This window comes from Artemia franciscana, chromosome 10 (genome assembly GCF_032884065.1).
Source record: "Artemia franciscana chromosome 10, ASM3288406v1, whole genome shotgun sequence".
NCBI classification, from domain to species: Eukaryota; Metazoa; Arthropoda; class Branchiopoda; order Anostraca; family Artemiidae; genus Artemia; species Artemia franciscana.
In genome coordinates this window covers 20,987,785-21,012,383 of record NC_088872.1, presented here as the reverse complement: position 1 = coordinate 21,012,383, position 24,599 = coordinate 20,987,785, and the positions used below count along the sequence as shown (strand labels likewise).

Below are 24,599 nucleotides of genomic sequence, written 5' to 3'. Positions count from 1 at the left end.
TCAATTTTTCATGCTGAGTAGGGTAAGGGATGTTGTAGAAGCCTCTGATGCATTTAGTTGTATGTCTCTGATTCTAGAGTTTCTTGGTCTAATTTAATAATTGGGTTGGCAATAGACATACCAAACTCTAGCCTCAGCCAAATTGAACCTTTAAATGGTTAGCAACAACTGAAGGTAAATGACTGCTGAAACTTCTGTTAAATATACCAAGAGTATGACTTGCCTTTGCAGGAATAGTCTGGGCATGTAAACTAAACTTTGACTCATCATCAACTAATAGACCCAGATTTTGCTCAGGGCAACTACTGACAAAAGGTTGCATTGTTATATCCACTGACTCAGTAGAGTACTTGTGTCTTGAGTTTTTTTTTTTTTTTTTTTTTACTAAAGTAGATACCTTTGTCCATTCCTGGACATTGAACCCAGCTTCTAAGTCTCTGCCCAGCAAGCAAATAAGTCCTATTCAGCTTGAATGGTTTCTATTTTTTCTGAACTTAAAACTAAACCAGTTACTTTTCAATCATTTGTATAGAGGCTTATTTTATTTTTAATGTTAGGAGGTGCATCATCAATAAAAAAAAATTGAATAACACACTCTTTCAAATATGCTGATTGACAACAGTAGAGCCTAATCTTTGACACATGATCTTAAAGTTAAAACAACCTATCCTAATTCCAGACGTAGTAAACCTTATTGTGAAATGAATAATTGAATTTAAATAGGATTGTTTGGAGAGGCTGTTTTTGTCTAAATTCAAATGTTTAAAAATTCAATGTTTTCCAATATTGTAGTCAACCAATCATAACTATCTAACCCTATACATACAATGTCTAAGATTAAAAGCCCACATTTTGTGTATAGGAAAGATCCTTTCTAATCAGAATATCTAGCTGAGATTAAGTATTGGGGGCCCTACCCTACTTCGAAAATTTCATTGGATGTCTGCTAGTCATGTGATACATGGGGCAGGCAAATAGATCCAGGAAGGATATTTTCAGATATGAATTTGTAGGCAAGAATCACATCTCCTTGTTTTATTATTTATGTTGGTGTGGGGTGTTTAAGATGTTGCAGATGTTGATCATATAGTATATGCTGCAATCTACTGCTCATCTTTGTTTTTCTGTGCTGTAGTTTTTCCAGTACTTCTTTTGTTTTTTGTTTTTTTAAGGGGATGCCAAAAAAACTCCAGCATCATGTCAAACCAGTGCTGTATCTATTTTCATAAACACTCAGATGCAGGCTTGAGAGTTCCTTCTTATTTGCCAAGGATTGAAAGTCAAATGATAAAACAGTCAGATGCTGAAATTGTATTTCATCAATAATGACTCCAGGATATCATTTTTTCAGAAACTACTGAAAGAAGATTTGAGGAAATACTACTGGTGTTGGTTATGTTTACAAAAAAGGGCCCATGACATTATTGCAGCATGCCCATGACAGTGCATCAGCCTTATTTCCAAGACTCAAGGTCAATCATCAATAATGACTCCAGGATATCATTTTTTCAGAAACTACTGAAAGAAGATTTGAGCAAATACTACTGGTGTTGGTTATGTTTACAAAAAAGGGCCCATGACATTATTGCATCATGCCCATGACAGTGCATCAGCCTTATTTCCAAGACTCAAGATCAATCTGGATTGATTCTAAATCAGGAGTTGTAGCAGCTTCTGCCTCTAATTTAGAATAGTGTGCATAAAAAGTGAGGAGGTTTGATAGAATATTTGGGAAATGATTTTTATACAAGTTGAGTTGACTTGGTCCAAGAATAGTACACTGAAGGAAACCTCTTAAAACTGCTGCTGAGAAAGATAAATGACGAACACCACCAGAACCAATAATTCTGACAACTTAGGTTCTATCTGATAGATAGTCCCGTATCCATCATATAACAGAAGGATTTACAGCTGATACTTTAAACTTTGTGATAAGAAACTTGTGCCAACTTTTATCCAAAGCTTTTAGTAGGTCTTTATTTTATCTAAAACATAAATTAAAATTGAATAGTTGTGGGCATAAAACCATGGCTAATTGTAGAAAAGCCGAGACAGATAGTCCAATTGAGTCTGAGGCAAATCTGGCAACCCCCTTACTATGATCATGTAAAAATGATGTTAGTCCAATCTTTAATAGATAAGTCTATATGTTGTCCATCCTTGCATCATTCCTAGTTCAGAAGAGCTAAGGTACACATTCGAGCTAAGTCACATATTCAGATCTGAAGCCATGTTAAGACTGATTGGTGATGTTATTAGCCTATTAGTCTATTAGCTTCTAATGCTGGCTCTTCCTGGGAATGTTTTTTTTTTCTACTGGATGATTGAAAAGGACATAATGGATTTTCATCATGATTATGACCAATGTCTGGCTTTTTTTTTATAGAATTTCTAGGGTCATCTTCATCTCGTTTTTATAAAGATAGCTTAATATTGACTTTCCATCAATATTCAGGTGCTGATTTTCAAGCCAAAGATGCATTGAAAATATGTGTATAAATTAAAAAAAATATTTTGTAAAAAAAAAAAAAAAAAATCAATGAATGCTGTCCATTCAACGGCTTGATTTGGAACCAGATATTAATTTTGGACCAAATCCTCTATAGTTATTAGCACAAAAGGGATACCAGTACAAATCCTAGGATAGGGCTTGTTCTAGTGTATGTTGTTTACTTGTTTGCCAATGAACTGATATTCCTATATGCCTTAATTTGAGTCATTAATAAAAAATCATCCTTTTTGCTAAGCTCAGTGCTAAGATCAGATACTTATTTCAAGAATTTTTTATCACAAGCTCCAAAGCGCAAAATTTGAATTTTGGAGTCATAAAAACAAACAAAGCACAACATCAGAATGGAAAATCATTCCTTAGTCAAAATCATTAAACTGTAAAGTCTCAGAAAGTTAAAAAGTTCAAAATTGATAAAACTAAAAAAGAATTAAATAATATACATATAAAAAAGGTTTACTAAAGAGCAATATGGAAAGGGGGAGGGAACAAGCAAACAAACATAAAACTTGGGTATCAACAGTCCAGAATAGTAAAAAACGGAAAACTAGTAGCTTATTTGATCTGTAATAAAGGGGGGGATGTTTTCCATGTAAAGGTTCGGTTTTGCATTTTTTTGCAAAATGGACGCACCATGTAATTCCTGTGCTCAAGTGTTTCCCACCTTGCTACTTTGACAACCTGAGCTATAATTCCATTCTTTGCAAGATGGAAGTAGATATTTTTTTGTGTCTGTGAAGTGAGATCAAAGAATTCCTTGAGCAGACTAGAAGAATCTGCATTCAAATTTTAGAAGCAAGGAGCAATCACTCCCTGGAAGATGGGCTGGGCAGAGGATCTATGCAGACAAAATAACTTTAATTGTCTTGCTTCTTTGTGATACTGTGGTTGAACTCATGGCTGTATAACTTTTAAGTTAGACTAGAAGCAATCAATCTTGGACAATTCTATTGTAGTCCGTCCGTCAATGCCTTAGCTAAATTTTACCTTGTGGTTGGCTAAATGATCAAATGTCAAAATTGTGTAGCCTAAACTTCTTGCTTATGAGGTAAAGGAAAGTTGGTGGGATTGTCAAAGACAACAATCTTTGCATAATTATAATGCCAATGTTATGGTATAGATACAGTCTTATATCTATTTTGGAATATGTTCTAATATAATGATAATACCAGGATATTGCCCAGCCATAGTTGTAATAGCTTGACTCCTATTGCAGCTGGCTAGCAGTGGTAAATGTCCTTAGAATGTCCTGGAAAGTTGTTTTAAGAAAAGAGTGGGAACCATGAAGCTGTAAGGACATTTCTTAAAATTGCTTTTGAAAACAGCAACAAAAGCATTAAACGATTTTGTTAAATCCTATGCATCTGAACTCGGCATTAAATAAAATTCTTTTTTTGTGCTTTTTACCCAAATATTGTGGTTATCACTTCAACAGAAAATTTTTATTATAGTCATCGTTATTTCACTTTTAGCGTGGAATTTTAAATGTTGCAAGGCATATGCTTGTTATGAACTCTGATATTACCAAATAATTCACAAAATTGTTAGAATAGCAGCATAAATGTGGATGCTCATTTCAGTAATCGCCCCTCCAAGTTTTAATACAGTGTCCTTTCAATTGAAAATCAAATGAAAAAAAATCTTGGTAGTTCTTATTTCTTGTAAAAAAGAGCAAACTTTTGATGACCCTGGAATGGGCATGAATATCTTAGCAATATCATTAATGTATTACCAGTATCAAGAAAATAAAGTGAACTTTGAAGAATTTATCAAGCTTATTCATATCAAATATTGAATGGGGAGGGGCTCTCTCCTAGATTTTTGTGAAAGCACTGCTGGAAAATTCGACATTTCTGTTTTGTACCCCTGCCTCCAAACAAGGAAAAAACTTGTTTGCCTCCTTCTGTAAATACCTGGTATATGTGCACCTATACATTTTGTAAATCAGACTTAATTAGTGGCTTTTTTGGTTAGGTAATTGCTGCTTAAAAATTCCCCTAAATTAAATTGTAGATGGGCTGGTGGATTGTTACTGTAGCCTTGTTCTGTGGATATAAGTTTTCCTGCCATTTGTGACTTATTTCCAGTTGGTAACGTTGAAAATTTCCCAGTCATTTGTGGGTGGAAACATTCCTCTATGGGCTCCAAGTGAAACATTCTAAATCAACATTTTACTGAACAGGGTTCAGAAGATAAATTAGGATTTCTGTTTGGCAAACATTAGTAGTAAAAACTTTAATTGAATTACTTGAAGGTTAATTCATTTTGATTTCTAGGTTGAGCCATTTGAGCTTGATGAGAGTGAGCTCGAAGTGAGTACGATTTTTGGAGTTGGTCTTTTCCCAAAGACGTCAAAAGTATTAATAGCTGCTGTGTCAGCTGCCATTAAAAAGGCTGCAAGTGCTAAGGGTATAGATTTACATTTAAAGTTGGAGGAGGACCAGCAAACCCAGGAAAAGCTGGTTGCTATTTTGGAAGCTGCAGGTAAGGTTCATATTTTATTAAGTGAAGTTAGCTTCTATATTGTCTACCTGTCATGATAATGCTAAACATATGATATGGCATATTTCAATTAGGAATATATTAGTTTCTTTGCATTTTTGTGTAAAAACAAAATAAATGGCAAAGACTGGATTTCAGAAAAATATGAACCCATCATCTCTGTTGTGGATGGAAATTAATATTTTCGTCCTTATGCTATTTCTGGTATGGATTAACTCTTTATTTTTTGTTGTTGTTGATAAAGGCTTTTGGATATGAAGCCAACGTATTCGAACTTTTATTAGTGTATATATATATGTAAATATTTTTCAATATTTGCTGTTTTAATTAAAGACTGTTTCATTTGCTGTGTTTGTCAAATATCTCCAGGGAATATTATCATGGCACCCTTGGGTGCCATGATGTAGGTTAAAAAAAATATAGAATTGATTTTTTTTTTGAATTCCTAAAGTTTGCATGAAAAATATCAAAGGAATATAATTTTGCCAAAGACTTATTAAAACAGGAATTATGTTAACAGTAAACAACAGGAATCAGGAAAGGAGATATGGTCCTGTGTCTTTTAGAGTGTGAGAGAGGAGGAGGAAATAGAACCGTTTTTGGACCTTACAAAAAAGTGCAAAAATTGTTGCTTTTTTTCTTGTCATCAAACAAAACCTCTTTTTTTTTTTTTTCTTTTTTTTTTTTTTTTTTTTTTTTTTTGTCTTTCCCCGTAAAAGGGACGTTTTTGTCTTTAAAGTCACCAGATAGTGTTTTATGGTTTTTGAATATGATAAAAATTGTTGTTATTTATATGTAACAGTTTGATCAGCTAGGGTCATTTTTCAATTGGTACAATCTTTCTTCTATGCAGTTGTTACAGCTGTAGTTCTTATTTCTTGACTGTCACCCTAGCATAAAATATATTGCCCAATACTTTATATAATCTTCCAAAGTGTGGTAAGGAACCTATATTCAATGAAGCATCAATTACACCTTGTCAAAATTATTAGAAATATATATTTCAACAGACCCTGAATAATTGTAATTTTGTCTTAAATGGAAACATTTAACACATAATTTTGTAGAATCAAATGGAAATTGTGTTGGAAAGATAGTGTCTTTGCACTATTAACAGTAATATGGTATGTAAATGTATTTTGACATTATTCTCATTTTTCCTATTATTGTTAATTTATAACCTACATCATGCAAAATTATGACAATCGTGGAAGATTGAAAAAAAAAGAGAACCAGAAACGAAACTAAACATCAACATAAAGCTTAACATTGATAAAACTAGCAAATTAAATAATGTTGTAAAAATCGAAAGAATAGTGAGACTTACAACTTTCTATGTTGTTTCTTAAAAACGACGTATAAGAAGAAATCACCAATGCTACAGCACAAACACAAAAAAAAAAAAAAAAAAAAAAAAAAAAAAAAAAAAAGAGACAGAAGGAGAAAAGGAAGACTGTTTTCCTAAATTAGTGATTAATATAGACCAGCACTTGAATGAGGCCTTAACCCTACTCATCCATACAATCACATAGGTCAAACAGTATAGCCACACACAATCAACCATAAAGAATAATCCACGGACAGGCAGTCATGTCGTTAATAAGTATAAGTCGTCATTTACCGAACAATAGAAAAAATAATATAGACAAATAATTCAGAGGCAACACCCAACATAAGGGCTCATCAGGAGAATACACTGGCCTATATAGGGTTTCGCCACTCTGAATTCTCTTCCCAGCACAGTGTTGTGGCTACCACAGAATATCCATGGCATCCCCGTGTCAGGTATCACCCCCAAAATACATGCCTATGAAAAAAAAACAGCAAATGTAAAACAACCAAGTAAAACCAAAACAAGCTTATCCTGTTAATATATCCCTCCCTTTAGCAACAATAGGTAAACTAAATATTATAAATTTTACCAAATCACAAATATTAACACATTGCAAAAAACCTGAATGAACTAAACAATTATAGAATTCATCTTTACCATGTGGCTAATTTTTTAAAAAATGCGCTCAATTAGAAACACAATTCAAAATAAATGGCGCTGTGACAACATTTCTCGAACCTCCGAAATTAGTTAAAAATTTCTTTAAGTATTTCTAGATAATTCTTTTGATATTTATTTAAAAGTTCGTTATAATGAAAACTAAATTTTATATTATATATATATATATATATATATATATATATATATATATATATATATATATATATATATATATATATGTATATATATATATATATATATATATATATATATATATATATATATATATATATATATATATATCTGTATATATATATATATATATATATATATATATATATATATATATATATATATATATATATATATATATAATTTTTGTCGTGGTAAGAATAAAAATTGTAGTTCTTATTAATTTATATCTATTAGTGGATCTGAATGCAATGTGCAAGAGATATATGACATAGGCATGTTTGAAAAATTAATGTTGCTGGATTCTTTAAAGATATAATTTTATAAATTTTATATATATATATATATATATATATATATATACATATATATATATATATATGTATATATATATAATTTTTGTCGTGGTAAGAATAAAAATTGTAGTTCTTATTAATTTATATCTATTAGTGGATCTGAATGCAATGTGCAAGAGATATATGACATAGGCATGTTTGAAAAATTAATGTTGCTGGATTCTTTAAAGATATTCAACTTTCATCTCTGAGTTAGATGCTAGAATGAACCTACTCCCTTTATAATTTCTTTCAATCCATCTACATTTACTACTTTTAATATTACCTCCTGTACCAGTTGTTGCTTGGGTACTCCTATGTGAGTCACATCTTTATTAGTCTTAAAAATTGCGTGGGTAAAGATCACTTTCTTAGTTAAAAAATTATGGATCCCCATATTTCCTCCAACTAATGTTTAGTGTGGTTTTGCATATGGTGATTGTGTTACCATAATTGTGTTAAGAACTTATTCGTCATCATTTTCCTTTTTCTTTCTTGTTATACTGTTATACTGTTTTTAGGCACAAGAATTAGTTTGTGTTTGGGCCAATTTATTTTTAGTGTGTAGGTACTGTAGAAGTAAGAAACAAATTAGGAACTAATAAGAAATAGAAGTATGCAATAAGAAGAAGAAAGAAAAAGTAAAAAAAAAAACAAGAACTTTTTTTTGTTTTTTCATAAGATGTGCAGTTTCTGGTCTTCATGAGTTTATTCCACCTGATCTTTAGAGTATTATTGGTATAGAAGTAAGAAATATATTAAACAGTGGTAAGAAATAGGGGTCAGTAATCTAAAGAATAAAAAATAGCATTAACTATAAGACATGCATTAAGAATAAAAAAATACATAAAAAATACTAAGAATTTTCTTATTTCCTTGCACATTTGTTTTGGATATACAATATTTACTCACCAGAAGTAATTTCCTTCCTTGATTTTTAGTGTATGGAAAATGTAGAAGTAACACATATATTGGTTGTTATGTTTCCTTCATCATGTTGCTTATTTTGTTTATAGGTATTTCTAAGCTGTCATTAGACGAGAAAACTTTACCAGAGGAATTAAATCGTCTATCTTCAAGTGTTTCTTGTGCTTTGGACGAAGCTGCTGCAGCTCTTTCTCGTATGCGAGTTGACTCTAACAACTTGCCAGTTGATACAAAGTGAGTTTTGAAAATGGTAGCATCTAAATTTTGTTTTCTAGACTTTTATTATTATGATTTTCTTGGATTCTGTATGGTATTTGCCTTTTCGTATTTTTGACCCCCCCCCCCCCCCAAATGAGGCGAAAATTGATGGTATTTAAGTGAACAGATTAGTATGACTAAAATTTGTTTGAGGATCCTTAATTTATTGCTCTCAAATGAAATCAGTCACTGTTGTATCAATCTATGGGGCCAATATTATGAGAGTTTTGTTACTTTTTTGGCAACATTTTCAAACATCTTAACGAGCCTGGGAAATGAATAATTACCATAGATTTAAAAAAAAAACTTTTCATCTTGTTGATCACAAGATTTTTCTGGAAAAAAAAAAATGACCGAGAAAAACATTTTTCAGTCTCAAATTAGTATTGAAAAAGTTTCCTAGCAAACAGAGAATAAACTTTAAAAGTGATTGGTCCTTTATGTTTTATCCTCATGAATAAGGAAACAGGTGTTGAGCTAGACGAAAAATGGTGTTATGTAGATGATCTTTCCCTAACCAAGGTAGTATCTAGAGTTGATAAAAGCCAAACTTTCAATTAATATAAACACGTTACCTCTGAAGCAGCAAAACTGACTATGAAGTAAAACAATGATAAATGCTGAGTATTGCCATTTTCATTGCTTACGGAAAAGTCTACCTTAAACCAGCAATAGACCCAAACCTCCTCAGCAATAACTCCGGCCTTGCTATGGGCAGTAATCTCTTCTGATGTAACTTGGCATGAAAATATAAGATAGACTGTAGAAAATGCAAACAATGCTCTCTAAATGCTGAAAACTTAAAGAAATTGTGGGCTCCAAGCGATAAAGTAAAATTAATCTTCTGCATTTAAATCCACCCTCTATTAGATTATGCATTTCCTTTTTGGCCTTTTATTCTGACAAAGAAAGTAATAGAATTGAATGGGTTCAGTAGAGATCACTACAAACTATTTTTACCAATTAATAAAAAAAAAACTTCCTACGAAATAAGTTTTTCAAAGAAAAGTATAGAGCTTCATTAAACCAAAAATGAGCAAAAATAGAATTGAATAATCTACCAAGCGTAAAACTTCCACAAATCAGCTTAAATAAATAAATAAAATCCAAAAAAGAGCAGAAAATAACATGAGTTGGGCTCACAACCCCATTGCCTTTAAGACCAGAACATAATTTGCGCTGTATTGAACAAAATTAAATATTTTCACTTTTTTTACTTAAACAAATCTAAAATTATTAAGATTTTAAGGAATAATTCATTTGTATTTTTTTTTTGTACATTTCCTTTTTATATCCTTAGATATAGTTGTAACAGTAGTGATAGTAGTAATATTAGTACTCCACTTAATACAATTAGTCATTGCTATGACATTGTCGACATATCCTTTTGATAACCTGTTTATTCATATACTTCTTGGAATTTTCATCTTAATACTCTTCGCCTTGCAAGTAGTTGCAATAGAAGTAGAAGCTAGAAAAATAGTAATAGTAGTAGTATAACTAGTAAATGTGGCAGGGGTAGTAGTATTAGTACTAGTCTGCACATATTGCGTTTTGGTTAATTGCTCTTCCCCATTAAGCATTCTCTGAGAATTCTAACTTAATACACAAATCAATTCTTAAGATATTCTCTTCTGACAATCTAATTCTACATAGTGTCTTCTGTGAGTTCGAATTTGACATCAATATTCTCTCAAATTTTATCTTATAGACTTAGCCTTAATAGTACTAGTATCACAGTAGTTGTGGTGGTAATAGGAGAAGTAGTTGCAGTGATAGTGTTGTATTAGTAGTAGTTGTAACAGTAGTAGTAGCAGTATCACTAGTAGTATTAGCATGTACATCTTGCATTTTGGTCAGTTGAACATCCTTTTCATGATGCCCCTTAAGTTGCACCTTGCCACAGTAAGCTGTTCTGAAAGTTTTGCTGATGTGTGCTTTTGACACCCATTTGATGCCCTTTTCAACTGAATACTCTAAACCTTATAAGTTGGAGTAGTCTAGTAGCAGTAGTAGTAGCAGCAATATTGTATTGTTATTAGTTGTAGCACAAGTATTAATAGCAGTTGTAGCAGGTACATTTTGCCTTTTGGTCGACTGAACATCCCACTCATGATGCCCCTGAAGTTGCACCTTGCCACAGTAAGCTGTTCTAAAAGTTTTGCTGATGTGTGCTTTTGACACCCATTTGATGCCCTTTTCAACTGAATACTCTAAACCTTATAAGTTGTAGTAGTTGGAGTAGTCTAGTAGCAGTAGTAGTAGCAGCAATATTGTATTGTTATTAGTTGTAGCACAAGTATTAATAGCAGTTGTAGCAGGTACATTTTGCCTTTTGGTCGACTGAACATCCCACTCATGATGCCCCTGAAGTTGCACCTTGCCACAGTAAGCTGTTCTAAAAGTTTTGCTGATGTGTGCTTTTGACACCCATTTGATGCCCTTTTCAACTTAATACTCTAAACTTTATAAGTTGTAGTAGTTGGAGTAGTCTAGTAGCAGTAGTAGTAGCAGCAATATTGTATTGTTATTAGTTGTTGCACAAGTATTAATAGCAGTTGTAGCATGTACATCTTGCCTTTTGGTCGACTGAACATCCCACTCATGATGCCCCTGAAGTTGCACCTTGCCACAGTAAGCTGTTCTAAAAGTTTTGCTGATGTGTGCTTTTGACACCCATTTGATGCCCTTTTCAACTTAATACTCTAAACCTTATAAGTTGGAGTAGTCTAGTAGCAGTAGTAGTAGCAGCAATATTGTATTGTTATTAGTTGTAGCACAAGTATTAATAGCAGTTGTAGCAGGTACATTTTGCCTTTTGGTCGACTGAACATCCCACTCATGATGTCCCTGAAGTTGCACCTTGCCACAGTAAGCTGTTCTAAAAGTTTTGCTGATGTGTGCTTTTGACACCCATTTGATGCCCTTTTCAACTTAATACTCTAAACCTTACAAGTTGTAGTAGTTGGAGTAGTCTAGTAGCAGTAGTAGTAGCAGCAATATTGTATTGTTATTAGTTGTAGCACAAGTATTAATAGCAGTTGTAGCAGGTACATTTTGCCTTTTGGTCGACTGAACATCCCACTCATGATGCCCCTGAAGTTTCCTCTTAATACTCTTTAGCCGTTCAGAAAATGTTGCTGATATGCCTGTATCAGCAATCTGTATGCACATAGTATGTTTTGATTTAGTTCTACTTTTTCACTTCAGAAGTAGTGGTTTTACTTATAGTAGTGGTAGTAGTAGTAATGGTAGTTAAGGTCGCAGTAGAAGCAGTGGTAGTTGTGGTAGTAGTAGCATGCAAACATTGCCTTTTCGGCCAATTGATGATCTCACATATCATTTCTTGAATGTTCCATGTTTATATACTAAGTAATTCCTGAGTTACGCCCTTTTGACAACCCATATACACATAACATGTTCTGATTTAGTTGAACAATCCCCTCATTCTCTGAAAGACTCAACTTAATGCCATTCGTATTCTTGGATAGTAGAAGTCAAACATGAACGGCTTTTCTCAATAATATATACTATATATAAACAGTCAACAAATTGTCTAACTTACAGTCCTTTCCCTGAGGCCTTGGGGGGGGGGGGGAGGGTTGACATCTTCAAACACATAATTACTTAATGTTCCAACAATGCTGTAAAAAATTCATGTTTCAAAACCTAGTTTGGATGTTGTATTAGAGATGACGAGTGTGAGAGGGCGGCTGGTTGCTCTCGATTTCACTTTTGGCTCTGAAAAAGGTCACTATAACTTCCAATTTCAAATCAAATGAGCCCCATATGAAGTTTATATAACCACTTATTCCATAAAAACCTTACATGCTACCAGGGCATGACTTACAGCCCTTGTCCCAGGGCTCTGGGGGCTTGTGTCAATACTGGACGCATTGTTACACGCTTTTTGGACTATTTTGAACAAAATGGCTATCTCACAATTTCAATCAGATCTATTTAGTAAAAAATCGAGTAGTTGGGAGGACTAGTTGTCCTCCATCACTTTTGACTCTCAGAAAGAAACTAGAACTTCCAATTTTCAGTCAAATGAACCTCCCCCGAAGTTTGTACAACCATTCTTTCCATATAAACCTTAAATGCCCCCAGGGCGTAACTTACAACACTTGCCCTCAGGCTCTGGTGTGTTTGTTTCAACCCGAAAAGCTTTGCTATACGATTTTTGGACTATAATTTCGGGAAAAAATTACGTGTGTGTGTTTGGGGGGGGGGTAGCTGTCCTCCAATCACTTTGACTTTTAAAAAGGGTACAAGAACTTCTGATTTCCAATCCAAGGAGTCCTCTTCGAAGTTTATACGACTACCCTTTCTATGAAAACCCTAAATGTCCTCAGGGCCTAACTTACAACCCTTGCTCTGAGGGTTATGGAGGGATTGTTCATCCTCAAAGACATAATTTCAGGATCTTTCTACTAGGCTGAACATAATGGCCATCTCAAAATTTTGATTGGATATTCGGGCAAATAAGGGGCGTGGGGGGTATGAGGGGCCGATTCCCTCCAATCACTTTCTACCGTCAAAAAAGGGACTAACCCTTTTAATTTCCAATCGAATGAGGCCCTTTCGAGGTTTCTATAACAACTTTTATACGAAGTGTCCTGGTCTAAATTAACCAAAAAAAAAATCATCGTTCTTTACTTAGCAAAACTGCCCAAAATTTGGCTCAACCTTCATCCCTCTCATCTACACGAATTTTTCCGTCTCCCTTTGTCCCTATTAGTCCCCCCCACAGAAGCGGCTGTTTACAGTTTCAAAACGTACACCGGTTCACAACAGATCACTGCGTTATTCTCGAAGGTTTGTTCTGACTTTTATTACTGCTTTTAATAATTCGTAATTTCAGTGTTTTGAAAAATATGCTCGTTGAAAACTTTTGCTCACTGTAACTGTATTTTAATTGGCATTGTATTTGTTTTCTAATTGATTGACCAAAAGATACCATGTTTGTTCCATGCCTATGAAAGTACATCTTGTTTGCAATACAATATTTGATTTGATTGTTTAGAATTTGCTGGATGCGTAACGGAAACGAATTAAAACGTTACGATGTAAATCGAAACAAGAGCAATTGTTTTGGTGAAGCCTCGGGTGTCCTAATTGGCACATTTAGAACTATCTCTTTTATAACCTTCCTTTGTAACTTGACTTGTTCCGTTTGTATTATGAAACTAATAAGTTATCAAAATTTTGGGTGCCAAACATTGGTTATGATGAAGCTCTCTGATTCTTTAGTGTTGTAAAAGTTTGATGGGAAGTTTTCTTTGAAATAAATATTTAGCTGTGTTTTGTTTATTTAAGAACTCGAGTCTTTAAGACTCATCCAAAGAGTATGACAGGAAAATGGATCTTTAATACTTAGCGCAAAATTTGGTGACCAGTTTGACTAAATAAAAGAAAAGTCGAACAGACAAAGAACAAAAATTTAACAATCGATTTGGTTTTGATTTTAATGCTTTTGGTGGAAAAAACGAAAATGATTTTAGCGTTTGTTTCTGTACAAGTTTGTGCTTTGTCTTATTTTTCTGACAGTTTTTGGTATTAATACTTGCACGATTTATCCTTCTAATTACTCAAAAAACTTAATAGTCAATGCGGCAATTTGAAGCCTAATATTCAAAATGAAACTTTAAGGTGACTTCGGTTTTACGCGACTGACCTTTCTGAGATTCCTTTTCTTTTTTTTTCTGTTGTTTTCGCAGTTAATCTATAATGATTTATAACAGTGCTGATCCTTTTCTTTTTTCTTCAATTAATATAAGCCACAAACTTGGCATGTTTTGCTTGTGGTAGTTGTCTTGAATTGAAAACTTGTCTTGCCCATTTTTCTATAAAAAAAAGGTAAACATTCGATCCATTCAAATTGGTTTGGGGATGCTTAAATATGCCCTGGTGCCTTGTTTTTTGGAAGTTTACCTATAAAGAGATAATTTTCTGAAATCTGTTTTATTGTCATAGATTTATTTACATCTAAGTAATTCATAGGAATAGAACATTATATCAGGTTAAACATATTTCAAACTACGTGTTTGGAAACAATAGAATGTTAAGAACTGGCTATTTATAATTATTAATTTTTATTGTAAGGTTGGTAAGAAGGAGAAAAGCAGCGCAGTCCACCTTATTTCGCTGTAAATGCGATTTAAGGATTTTTAAGGTAAAAGAATAACTCCTGATATTCCCAAAATATTGCCTTTATTGCTCGTTGATGTATGATTTATGATGGTTATAGACAAAATTACAAGTCCCGTTTCGTTTGAAGTTATGTTTTCAATTAGCAAATGTGGATAAATATATTGTTCGGAAAAAAATTTGCCGTGTATAATGCTGCCCTCTAAGCAATTTCAAGAATTAAATCCAGATAGCTGCTCTGCAAAATGTTATTGGGTGTTTCGGAAAATTTCCATTTAGAAGTAGCAACTAACGTCTTAAATGATTTTGTGACATCCTATGCATGTGAACTGAGCATAAGATCAACTTCGATTATCTTTTTTGCTTTTTACTCTTTTTTTGCACTTCTACAGGAAACTAGACTTTTAATAATCGGAAATTTTTATTTTATCTAATGGAAGTCGTTGCTTTTAAAAGCCTTTCTTATTTTGAATAGCTCATTGTTATATGGTTAATGGTGACAGACAGAATTTCAGTCCTCATTGTCACGAGAAGGATTTGCGGTATCTAATACTGCCTTTTGAGCAAATTAAAAAACTAAATCCTGATAGATGTTCTGGAAAATTATAAAAATAATTGTAATTTGTTTTAATTATATGGATATGGGTAATAAATATGGACTAACTAATCATTTTGCATAGAAGAAATGGTATAGAAGAAATACCAGTATGCTATCACAGAAGAGGCTCTACAAACGTTCTTTATTCTACCCACAGTTTACTCCAAAGGTAAAGATAGTAGGATGCTCAAATTGCAGATAAGACACAAAGGGGGAATAAACTACATGCAAGCCAAAAAGCAGCCTTATCTTAAATCCGTTTATTATCATAAATCCATAGAAAAAATGTATCCCTCTGCTCATTGTCCAGCGACTTCTAGAAACCAGTTTTTAACTGCTGACTCAGTCCCTTGTTTGAAATAAATGTATTTTATAAGGAAGAAGTGAATTAAAATATCGGTATTTGTTTTAGATCTATAGTTGAAGCGTGCAGTGAAGGCGACGTTGAAGGTGTTAAGAGACTCCTCGACGAGGGCTGTTCTGTAACAGAAACCACTGAAGAAGGAGACAGTCTTCTATCTCTTGCCTGTCAAGCAGGATATTACGAACTAGTTCAGGTATGCACAATTGTTTTAGTATCTCTTTAACAGGGTTTCTTGGTTGATTACGTATAAAACTAACCTTAATGAACCTTAGTTTCATTTAAATAAAGTTCAAGCTGTTCTAATTGAATGATCAAATCGGCTGAATGATCAAAAAATAAGTACTTTCACGTTTTGACATTCCCCCTTGAAAAACGTTCTTTTACCCTGTATTATTCTTTGAAATAATTAGATTTTTATGTGTTGATTCTAGGATATTGTTTCTTTTGTTGTTTTAAAATTGATTAGTTTTTTTTTTTTTTTTTTTTAATGAAACAGTCCAAAATTTATATTATTTCCAGTAAAGCAACAATGACACTCTAGTCTTTATGGGTCGGAGGGAGAACTAGCAGCAGAGCCTGTCAGACCACAGGCACAAAAAAGAAAACAAACCATAGCCTACACTCTTTTGCCAGGACTGGAGAAAAAACTGTTTCCCCTTTTTTCCAAACAAAAAATTTAAAGGCATATCGAGGCTCATTTCATTTGTTTACTTTTTTTCTAATAATTTAAAAACGGTTAAAAGTAAAATGAAGGATGCGTTTTTTTTTTTTTCATACAAAATGTTTCTTTAAGCTATGATAGTTTTGTTTGTCTTTCCTTATGGGTCATTTGAGGAGTTTGCGCTTCAATGTTTTGGCACTTCTTTTGTTTTTTATCCTAATGTTCATGAGAATTTTGGTTGTTGCTAATTTTTTATCGAAATAATCATCTTCCATGGGCCGTATTCTTTGTTATTTGGCTCTGAAGACAATTAGAATATTGTTTTACATCATTATATTGTGTAATATTTTTTCCGATATAAATAATGTTTGTTTTAACTGAATTGCTTTATTATACTACCACCTTTTAAGTCGTCTCTTGCTTTCTGTTCTTTCACAAACCTTTCGTTAACAATTGAAAAGTAGCTGTAAATACTTATTGCATAAATTTTTTTTTTGCTTTTCGTGTCTAAGTTGAATATTATTCTCAAATTTGGTGAAGTATCTGCTTTGTTTTTTTTTATTCACTGGCTGAAAACTGTTGTTCGTTTTTTTTTTCCTTTTCCTTTTTTTGTACCTCTGCTATAGCCAGTTTGGTCTCCTGTTCTTATCGTTTTTTGTTGTCATTTTATGAGAAATTCATAGAACAGATAAAAATGTACTTCGGTTTTGTTTTGACTACGGTATTGGCGGTGCACGTGTGTTGTATTTAAATTTTCTTAGCAAGTTTATCATAATCTATATTGAAAATTAAGACAAAATGAATCTTTGTGCTGAACTCAGAAGAAAAGTGACTAATTGAATTATATACTGTAAATATTGACTTTATGCATTTAGCATTCACTTATTTTAGTATTCTGTTATATTTCAAACGTATTGCTCAGACATTAATATTCTGTTTCGACCAAATATTGCTCAGTTCAACATGAATTGTTAGGTTGCATTCAATAATGGTTCGACCAGTTTGACCCACTTCAGGTATGTATTTTGAATGTAATTAGCAATGAGTGATATATTTTTTATTAATTAATGTTCTATTTCAAACAAATATTGCTCGTCTCAAACGACTACTCAGCCTACACTCATGAATGGTTCGACCAGTTTACTTTACTTCAGATGAGTCCAATATATTTCCGATTAATTAATATCCCATTTCAATCAATCAAATATTGCTCAGCTCCTCACGACTACTCACCTCGCACTGACTAATGATTCGGCCTGTCTGATTTAATCCAGCTTCATTTTCTAGGTATTATTAGCAATGAGAGCCAACGTGGAAGATCGAGGAGCCAAGCTTGATTGCACTCCCTTGATGGAGGCAGCTTCATCTGGAAATGTGGACATAGTCAAACTTCTTATTGATCATGGAGCAGATGTCAACGCCCAATCTGCTTGTGGTAAAAATTTTAGTGTTCTTTCATTACCTTGTAAAATGTATTTAAAGTTATTCTTACCCCATTAACATTGTTGCAAATAGTGAAGTATTTTACAGTAATGCTTGCGGCCACCATTTCAAATTGAAAGGTTTTCAATATGTTTTTATATATATTAATCGAGATGGTTATATTTTGTATTAAGTCAGACAGAAAAAATTACGCGTGGGAATTGTTAAGTTTTGTCTCTAGTGGAATAAAAAAGCTGCCAAAAATTAGTTTTTGGATCTTTTCAACAGTCATAAATGACGAGTAATTTGTTCAAGGAGTGATTTTTGTCCTTTCAGTTAAGACAAAAATAGTTTTAATGTCAAAAGGTAACAATATTTGGACTTTCAAAGGCTGCTTAAATATATCATTTGGTGGGAAGCAGCAAAAATGACATTACTTACTAAAAAGAAAAAAAATAGCTAAAGAGTCTTGTTTTGTTCTAATGCTTGTTTTGTGTTCTAGTACTTATTTATTTTGTTTTGCTCTAAATATTTTAACAAATTCAAGTAAGGCTGTACATTTTCTGTTGGAAAATAAATCATAAAATGTTGTTCAGTCTGCGAGGGACAGTTAAGCTGAAAAATAAAGATACAATAAGAAGTCGTTCAAAGGTTTGACCGTTAGAAGTCCGAATAAAATTTGTAGTCTGTTTGTTTTGGAGGAGTAGGAAACTTGTTTTATTTTTATTATTATTATTTTTTTGCTTTTACCCAATTGATCCCCCAAGCTTCTTTGGGTATTTGAAATTGTCGAACTTTGGATGTTATTAAAAAATAATAGTAAATTATGGTTTATTGAAATTTTCTTTTTTGTTTTTAATATAGAAATAGTAGGTTTCAGTGGTTTCTGTATTTAGTGCGTCGGTTTTGTCATTTTGTTCCTTCTGTGCGGTTAACTCCAGAATTTTTTTTTCCACTGAAAACGGCTTGGCAGAGGTCTTTGCCGAAGTATCTACTGCGTTTGTTAGTTATATTCTTTGGCTGAAAATTACCCTAGTTTTTTTTCGATTATTTTTCTTCATTTTTTTATCGTATATCAGTTTTATTTATAGAATTTTTTGATGATATTCGTTGTTTTTCGTTCTACCCACCATATTGTTTTCAATTTTAGTTTGATAGGTTTTGATCTTCAGTTTAATATTAAAATAGAACAGCAGTCAAGTTTCAAAAATGCTTTATGCTCACAGGATTAAGCCAGATTTTTAATTTTATTTAGGATCTGCTTTGATTGCTGCGGAACAAAACTGACTAAACAAGGAAGATGCTTTTGATGAGCCACTGAAAATTAAAGGAAAAATAGTATATTCCAAATTGATTGTCCTATAAAAACGATACCAATAGATAATCTTTTCTTAATTAATTCCATGGATTTTCCTCTTTTTCTCTATCTTTGAGAGTGTTGCATTTGTAGTAAGTTTCTTGTGATTAACATTAAGAACCTTAAAGGATGGGAAAAAATCTATTTTTCTTTTTCTCAAAATAATTACTTCTTTTTTTAATCTAGGAAATACCCCTTTAATGTATGCTTGTGCCAGCGGTCATGAAGAAGTCGTGCGGATTTTACTGGAAGCCGGTGCCAATGTAGAAGATCACAATGAAAATGGTCATACGCCACTCATGGAGGCAGCATCAGCTGGGCATGTAGGCGTTGCTAAGATCCTATTAGAACATGGTGCTGGAATTAATACCCATTCGAATGAGTTCAAAGAGTCGGCTCTTACCTTGGCCTGCTATAAAGGGCATTTGGAGATGGTGCGGTTCCTTCTCGAAGCTGGTGCTGATCAGGTAGCTTATGCAACTTCTACCTTAAATTTTTCTAGTATTAATATCTTTCACAAAACATCCAGAAGTTAGAATAGGGGATTAGGATATATAACCCACGTTTAAACACAAAAAGACACTTTTACCCTCCTGATTTATAGTTTCCGAGCGAATGAACACCCCTCCTCCCCGTTCTTTACCACCATTTTTATTGCATGCCGTCTTACTCTGCTAAAAGGAACAAGTTGAGATTGTACGGTTTCCTCTCCGTGCTTCCGCTTTTAAGATTTTCCGATTGAATGAGACGGTTCCCAAGTTTTGCGACCATCAACTAATGTGTATCTCAGTCAACTAATTTCTGCTGTGTCATTCTAAAGATTATTTTTGTTGTAGATTTTTTTCTCCTTACAATAATTTTTTTTTTTTTTCATTGAAAATGATTCTTCGATGTGAGATCGGTATATATTTGCTGTCTTTGTATTTTCACTGGCTTGAGTTCAGAGTTCAGAGTTTTATTAATATATATTTTAATATATATTTATTAATATAAATGTTTTAGGAGCACAAAACAGACGAAATGCATACAGCGCTGATGGAAGCATCAATGGATGGCCATGTAGAAGTCGCCCGTCTTCTTTTGGATTCAGGAGCTCAGGTAAACTCAATCTCCTCATTTGTAAGATTTTTCCACTGGAAATTCTGATGGCACGGGGTAAGAATAGTGAGGTTATCAGCTAATAAAGTATGAATGTTCTTGCAGTGAGCTAAATTTTCATAAGTACAACAAAGACGAAACGATGAGAATAAACTCGAAATAGCAAAATCTGAATTAAGTTGTAGAAAATAGCAAACATGAATATAAGGAAACAATACAAAAATCCATGGCTTAATATTAAATGGAAAAAACCTCTAATTTCGAAACAAAAAAAAAACGAAAATTAAATAAAGCTTCTCTTTAGGTAACAATGTTACATATTAACGTCAATTTACAAATTGCTGAAGTATATGGGGCTTTTTCCTTTTCTTCATTGTCGGATAAATTTCCCAGTGCCTTTTCCTATCTTGTTTCTCTCGTAAATCTCTTTGCATCCCTGTGAAATCTAATAGGCTAGTAGTATTATTTATATGGATACTTTTTGAAGGCACTATATGAACCATGTTTTATTGTTTCTGACGCACGAATATAATTATACAGCTTAGTTTTACCACCTTGCTTTTCCCTGAAATGCTAGGTTACAGTAGAACTTCTAAATTTCCTTACAAGGTTCCATCTTGCTGTTGCCCTATGGACTGGTTGGTCAAACTTTACGGTTAACCAGATATTTAGATCTTCTTATTAGAAGTGATGCCGATATTCTTATATGTAAAATAACGCGAAAACAGACGTTTGTATTTTGGGACGAAAAAGCCTTAACGTTATTTTTGTTTCGAATACGATACGAATTTATTATGTCAAATAACCTGAGTTAAATGAGACACAAAATATAATTTAATTATCTACTTTTCCTTGTCACTTGCTTATTAAAAAGAGACACAAAATATTGTCGAGAAGACAATCTGTATCGGTCGGTAACCGCGGGCTTAAAATGCTCCAGTTTATTCTGGTGCCTTGTATTATACCCTGTTCCTGTCGGCTTGGGGAACAACCTCAATGCTTGCTCGACTCCAGAAGCTTCTGTCCAAAGGCCAATTATAAGCTGGTTTTGCCTAGCATCAAGTCTTTCTAGGCCTAGGCTTTTAAGGCTGTCGTCGTAGTTCGTGAATTCCGGACGTAATATCACACGAGTAGCTTATTTTTGCGCATTCTCAAGGTCCTTTCTTTGCTCTTTACTCAGCCCGTGATGCCACACAGGGCAGACATATTCTAAAATATTTAGAATGTACAGTTTATAAAAATTCAACAGTGAAAAACGACTAAACCGACTCGCCGAATTGTAACTAGGACTATTTTCGCCTTCTTAGTACTGTTATTTCCATGATCCATCCATGACATTTTTGAGTTAAAAGTCACACCTGAAACTGGTATATTATTTACAATTGGCACATTTGTATCACTGACCAATAACTTTTTTTTTAACGAGACTCTCATAAGTGATGACTTTTTCTATTATTTGAAAGCCGTTTTTCGTCGCAGTCAACCTCCAAACGGTGAATTATGCCATCCGTACTACATGGATTCTAGCTTCTGAAGTATAGGCAATGATAAATCATCTGCAAACTTGACTCTGTTTTCATGCCAAGTCGAAATTTTGTTGCACATTATTAAAAATAAAACATGTCTCTTGGTACCTTGGGGTATTCAACAGAAAAGCAACACGCTCTAAAATCTGTCATTGACTCAAGAATATCCGGATGGCTTGATTTGTTGAAAGCCTTTCCTAGGTCTGCTTGCGATATTTCTACAAATGCATCTTTATTTTCGAGATTCTCCAGAGCTTCTACAATTTTGATGAGGTAATGTACTGTACTGGATTCTTTGATAAATCCATACTGACAGGGATCTATTTTATCGCAGAAATCTTTTAGAGACCATTGTTTTAGAAAATTTTCCAAAACTTTAGATACAGTAGTGGTTAAAGATATTGGTCATAGGTTACTCATCCCTTTTGGATTCGAAGCTTTTTTGAATAATCCGGTAAGATACCACTCAACAGACACTGGTCTAAAAATGCAGTCAGAGGTTCAACTAGAAAGGCTGTGTTTTCTTTATACACGGTTGCTGGAATGTCTCCAGGGTAAGTTACCTTATTGGGATCTAGGGTCTCAAGAACCTTTGCAACTTCGTGAGAAAATTACAGTGGAACAGGCAAGGAGGGAACACTGGAAATCGGTGGATTGCTTCTGCAAATACTAGCAAATTATTTATTAATAGTTTTGCGTCGAGCTTATTCCCAGCTTCGTCGTATACACTTACACTTTGGCTTATAGAGGAGCCGGTGAGAAGCTGTATTCCTTTATTTAACCGGCTGAGTTTGTGGTCATGAGCTCGATCATTTTCGAACCGTAGGACTTTTCAGCCAACCTACATTCATAGACCACTTGATTTCTCAGCTTGGAAGCTTTACCCATCTTCCCCTTCTATTGGGCCTCTTGCGTTTGCGTATCAGCCTTTTCAGGCACTATCTTTTCTGGAAAATATACATCATATGCTATCCATATTTAAGTGGAAAATATTCTATACATCTCGTTGATATCGCTATTCTCGTACAGACTTTTCCAGTTTTTCGAAATAGTTCATTTAACGAATAGCTCTTTTCCAGACTCAGTCAGAGGTCTCCTTTTAAAAGTTTACTTGGTTCGTATTCTCTTTTTCTCACTGGGGCACCAGTGCACACAGAAGTGTGTACTTTTACCAAGACTCGGCAGCGTTACTGGATCACTATAGAAATCGGAAATATCTAAGAAGATTAGATCGATGGCAGACTTTTGAGTTGTCTTTTCACGAACAACTCGTTTCAAGCTTAGCGATTGTTCAATCCAGCTTGGTAGTAGATAGTTGAAGTCACCCTTAAGAACCACGGAACTGTGGGTTTTCATTTTAATCTCATCTAAACATGCTTGTAGATGGGCTACTCCCGCCTGTAACTCGACCGTGGCGGAAAATAGAGTACTCCAACTGCGATCGAGGAAACCTTACAGAGAAGAACTTTAGTCTCAGCATTAACCACAACAGTTCGTAGTCGGTAGTCTGGGAGTCTTCGTATATCTAATTGTTTCTCCTACTCTTCACGAGAAAATTATAGCTACTTATCTGGGCGTTACATCCATTGGAAGACCGCGTCTCCGTTATCCAGCAAATATAGTTATGTAATCATGCTCTAGTCGGTAAAATTAGAAGATGCAGAGAATTATTTCTTGAAATAAACTGTGATCTGGTGTAATTGTCTTTCTTTATGTTATTATTTTTGAATAGTTCGGTCGGTGTCAGAAAGGAGCTAGTTTTAGAGATTTTTAGCAGCCTCATTTTTAGTATAAAGTTTTTTAAGGGATCACTCATAATCTTCTGTTAAAGCCAATGCTGTTTTGGGAGCTTTTATAAAGTTAATATAAAGATGAGCTGCCTTGAGTGTTTTTTGCTGTCAATAGAATTAATAAGGATCGAGGAAAAAGAATTGATTTACACGTTTTCTGTGGACTGTGGGGTATTTATGTTTCATTATTTAAGTTTAATTTTAGGTAAATATGCCAGCTGATAGTTTTGAGTCACCATTGACATTAGCTGCATGTGGTGGACATGTGGAATTGGCCATGCTTTTATTAGAAAGAGGAGCCAACATAGAAGAAGTCAATGATGAAGGCTACACACCACTCATGGAGGCGGCAAGGGAAGGACATGAGGAAATGGTGGCTCTTCTACTAAATCAAGGTGAGGCGGAAAATTGCATTTACCAATATGGTTTCTGCATTTGTTATTGTTAGCAATACTCAATAATTCACCGTTAGCAGTTTGGGGTCGGTACCGTTTTTTTTTTTTTTTTTTTTCTTTTTTTTGCCTTAAACGGGATCAGTAAAAGATGAAACAGAAACTGAAATTCATTTGGTTTTTTTGTTTTTTGGCCAAAAAACAGAAACAACTTGTTTTTATTTTTTTCAAAAACGGCGGTTTAAGTAGATATTTCTGCTTTTTTTAGTTTATAAGACTACAGTGAAAATTTGCTGTTTTAAAATCAAATTAAAATCGAATATATCACTTAAAAATGTTCGAACTTGAAGTGATTTTGTAGTCATTCGTGAGTACTGCTTTTGCACAAAGTGCTCAGTAATATGCAATTTCACTTAACTCTGGGTAAGCATAAAAGTATTGACTCCCAAATTCGAACGGATCAGAATTGTTTTTTCCTGATAATGTTTGCTGCTCCTCGGGTCATCCGTAGCCCAGTCTGTCGAT

The 24,599-nt window shown here is 33.6% G+C and overlaps 1 protein-coding gene across 1 annotated transcript in view; it reads left to right on the top strand.

Moving 5' to 3' along the window:
• Positions 1-24,599, top strand: part of LOC136031904 (ankyrin repeat domain-containing protein 17-like) — a 99,037-nt gene that overhangs the window by 3,710 nt on the left and 70,728 nt on the right. The window contains 7 exon segments of the mRNA XM_065711894.1: positions 4,786-4,993; positions 8,548-8,692; positions 15,877-16,021; positions 17,777-17,924; positions 19,455-19,735; positions 20,271-20,366; positions 23,888-24,077. Of these exon segments, the coding sequence (XP_065567966.1) occupies positions 4,786-4,993; positions 8,548-8,692; positions 15,877-16,021; positions 17,777-17,924; positions 19,455-19,735; positions 20,271-20,366; positions 23,888-24,077 (1,213 nt within the window).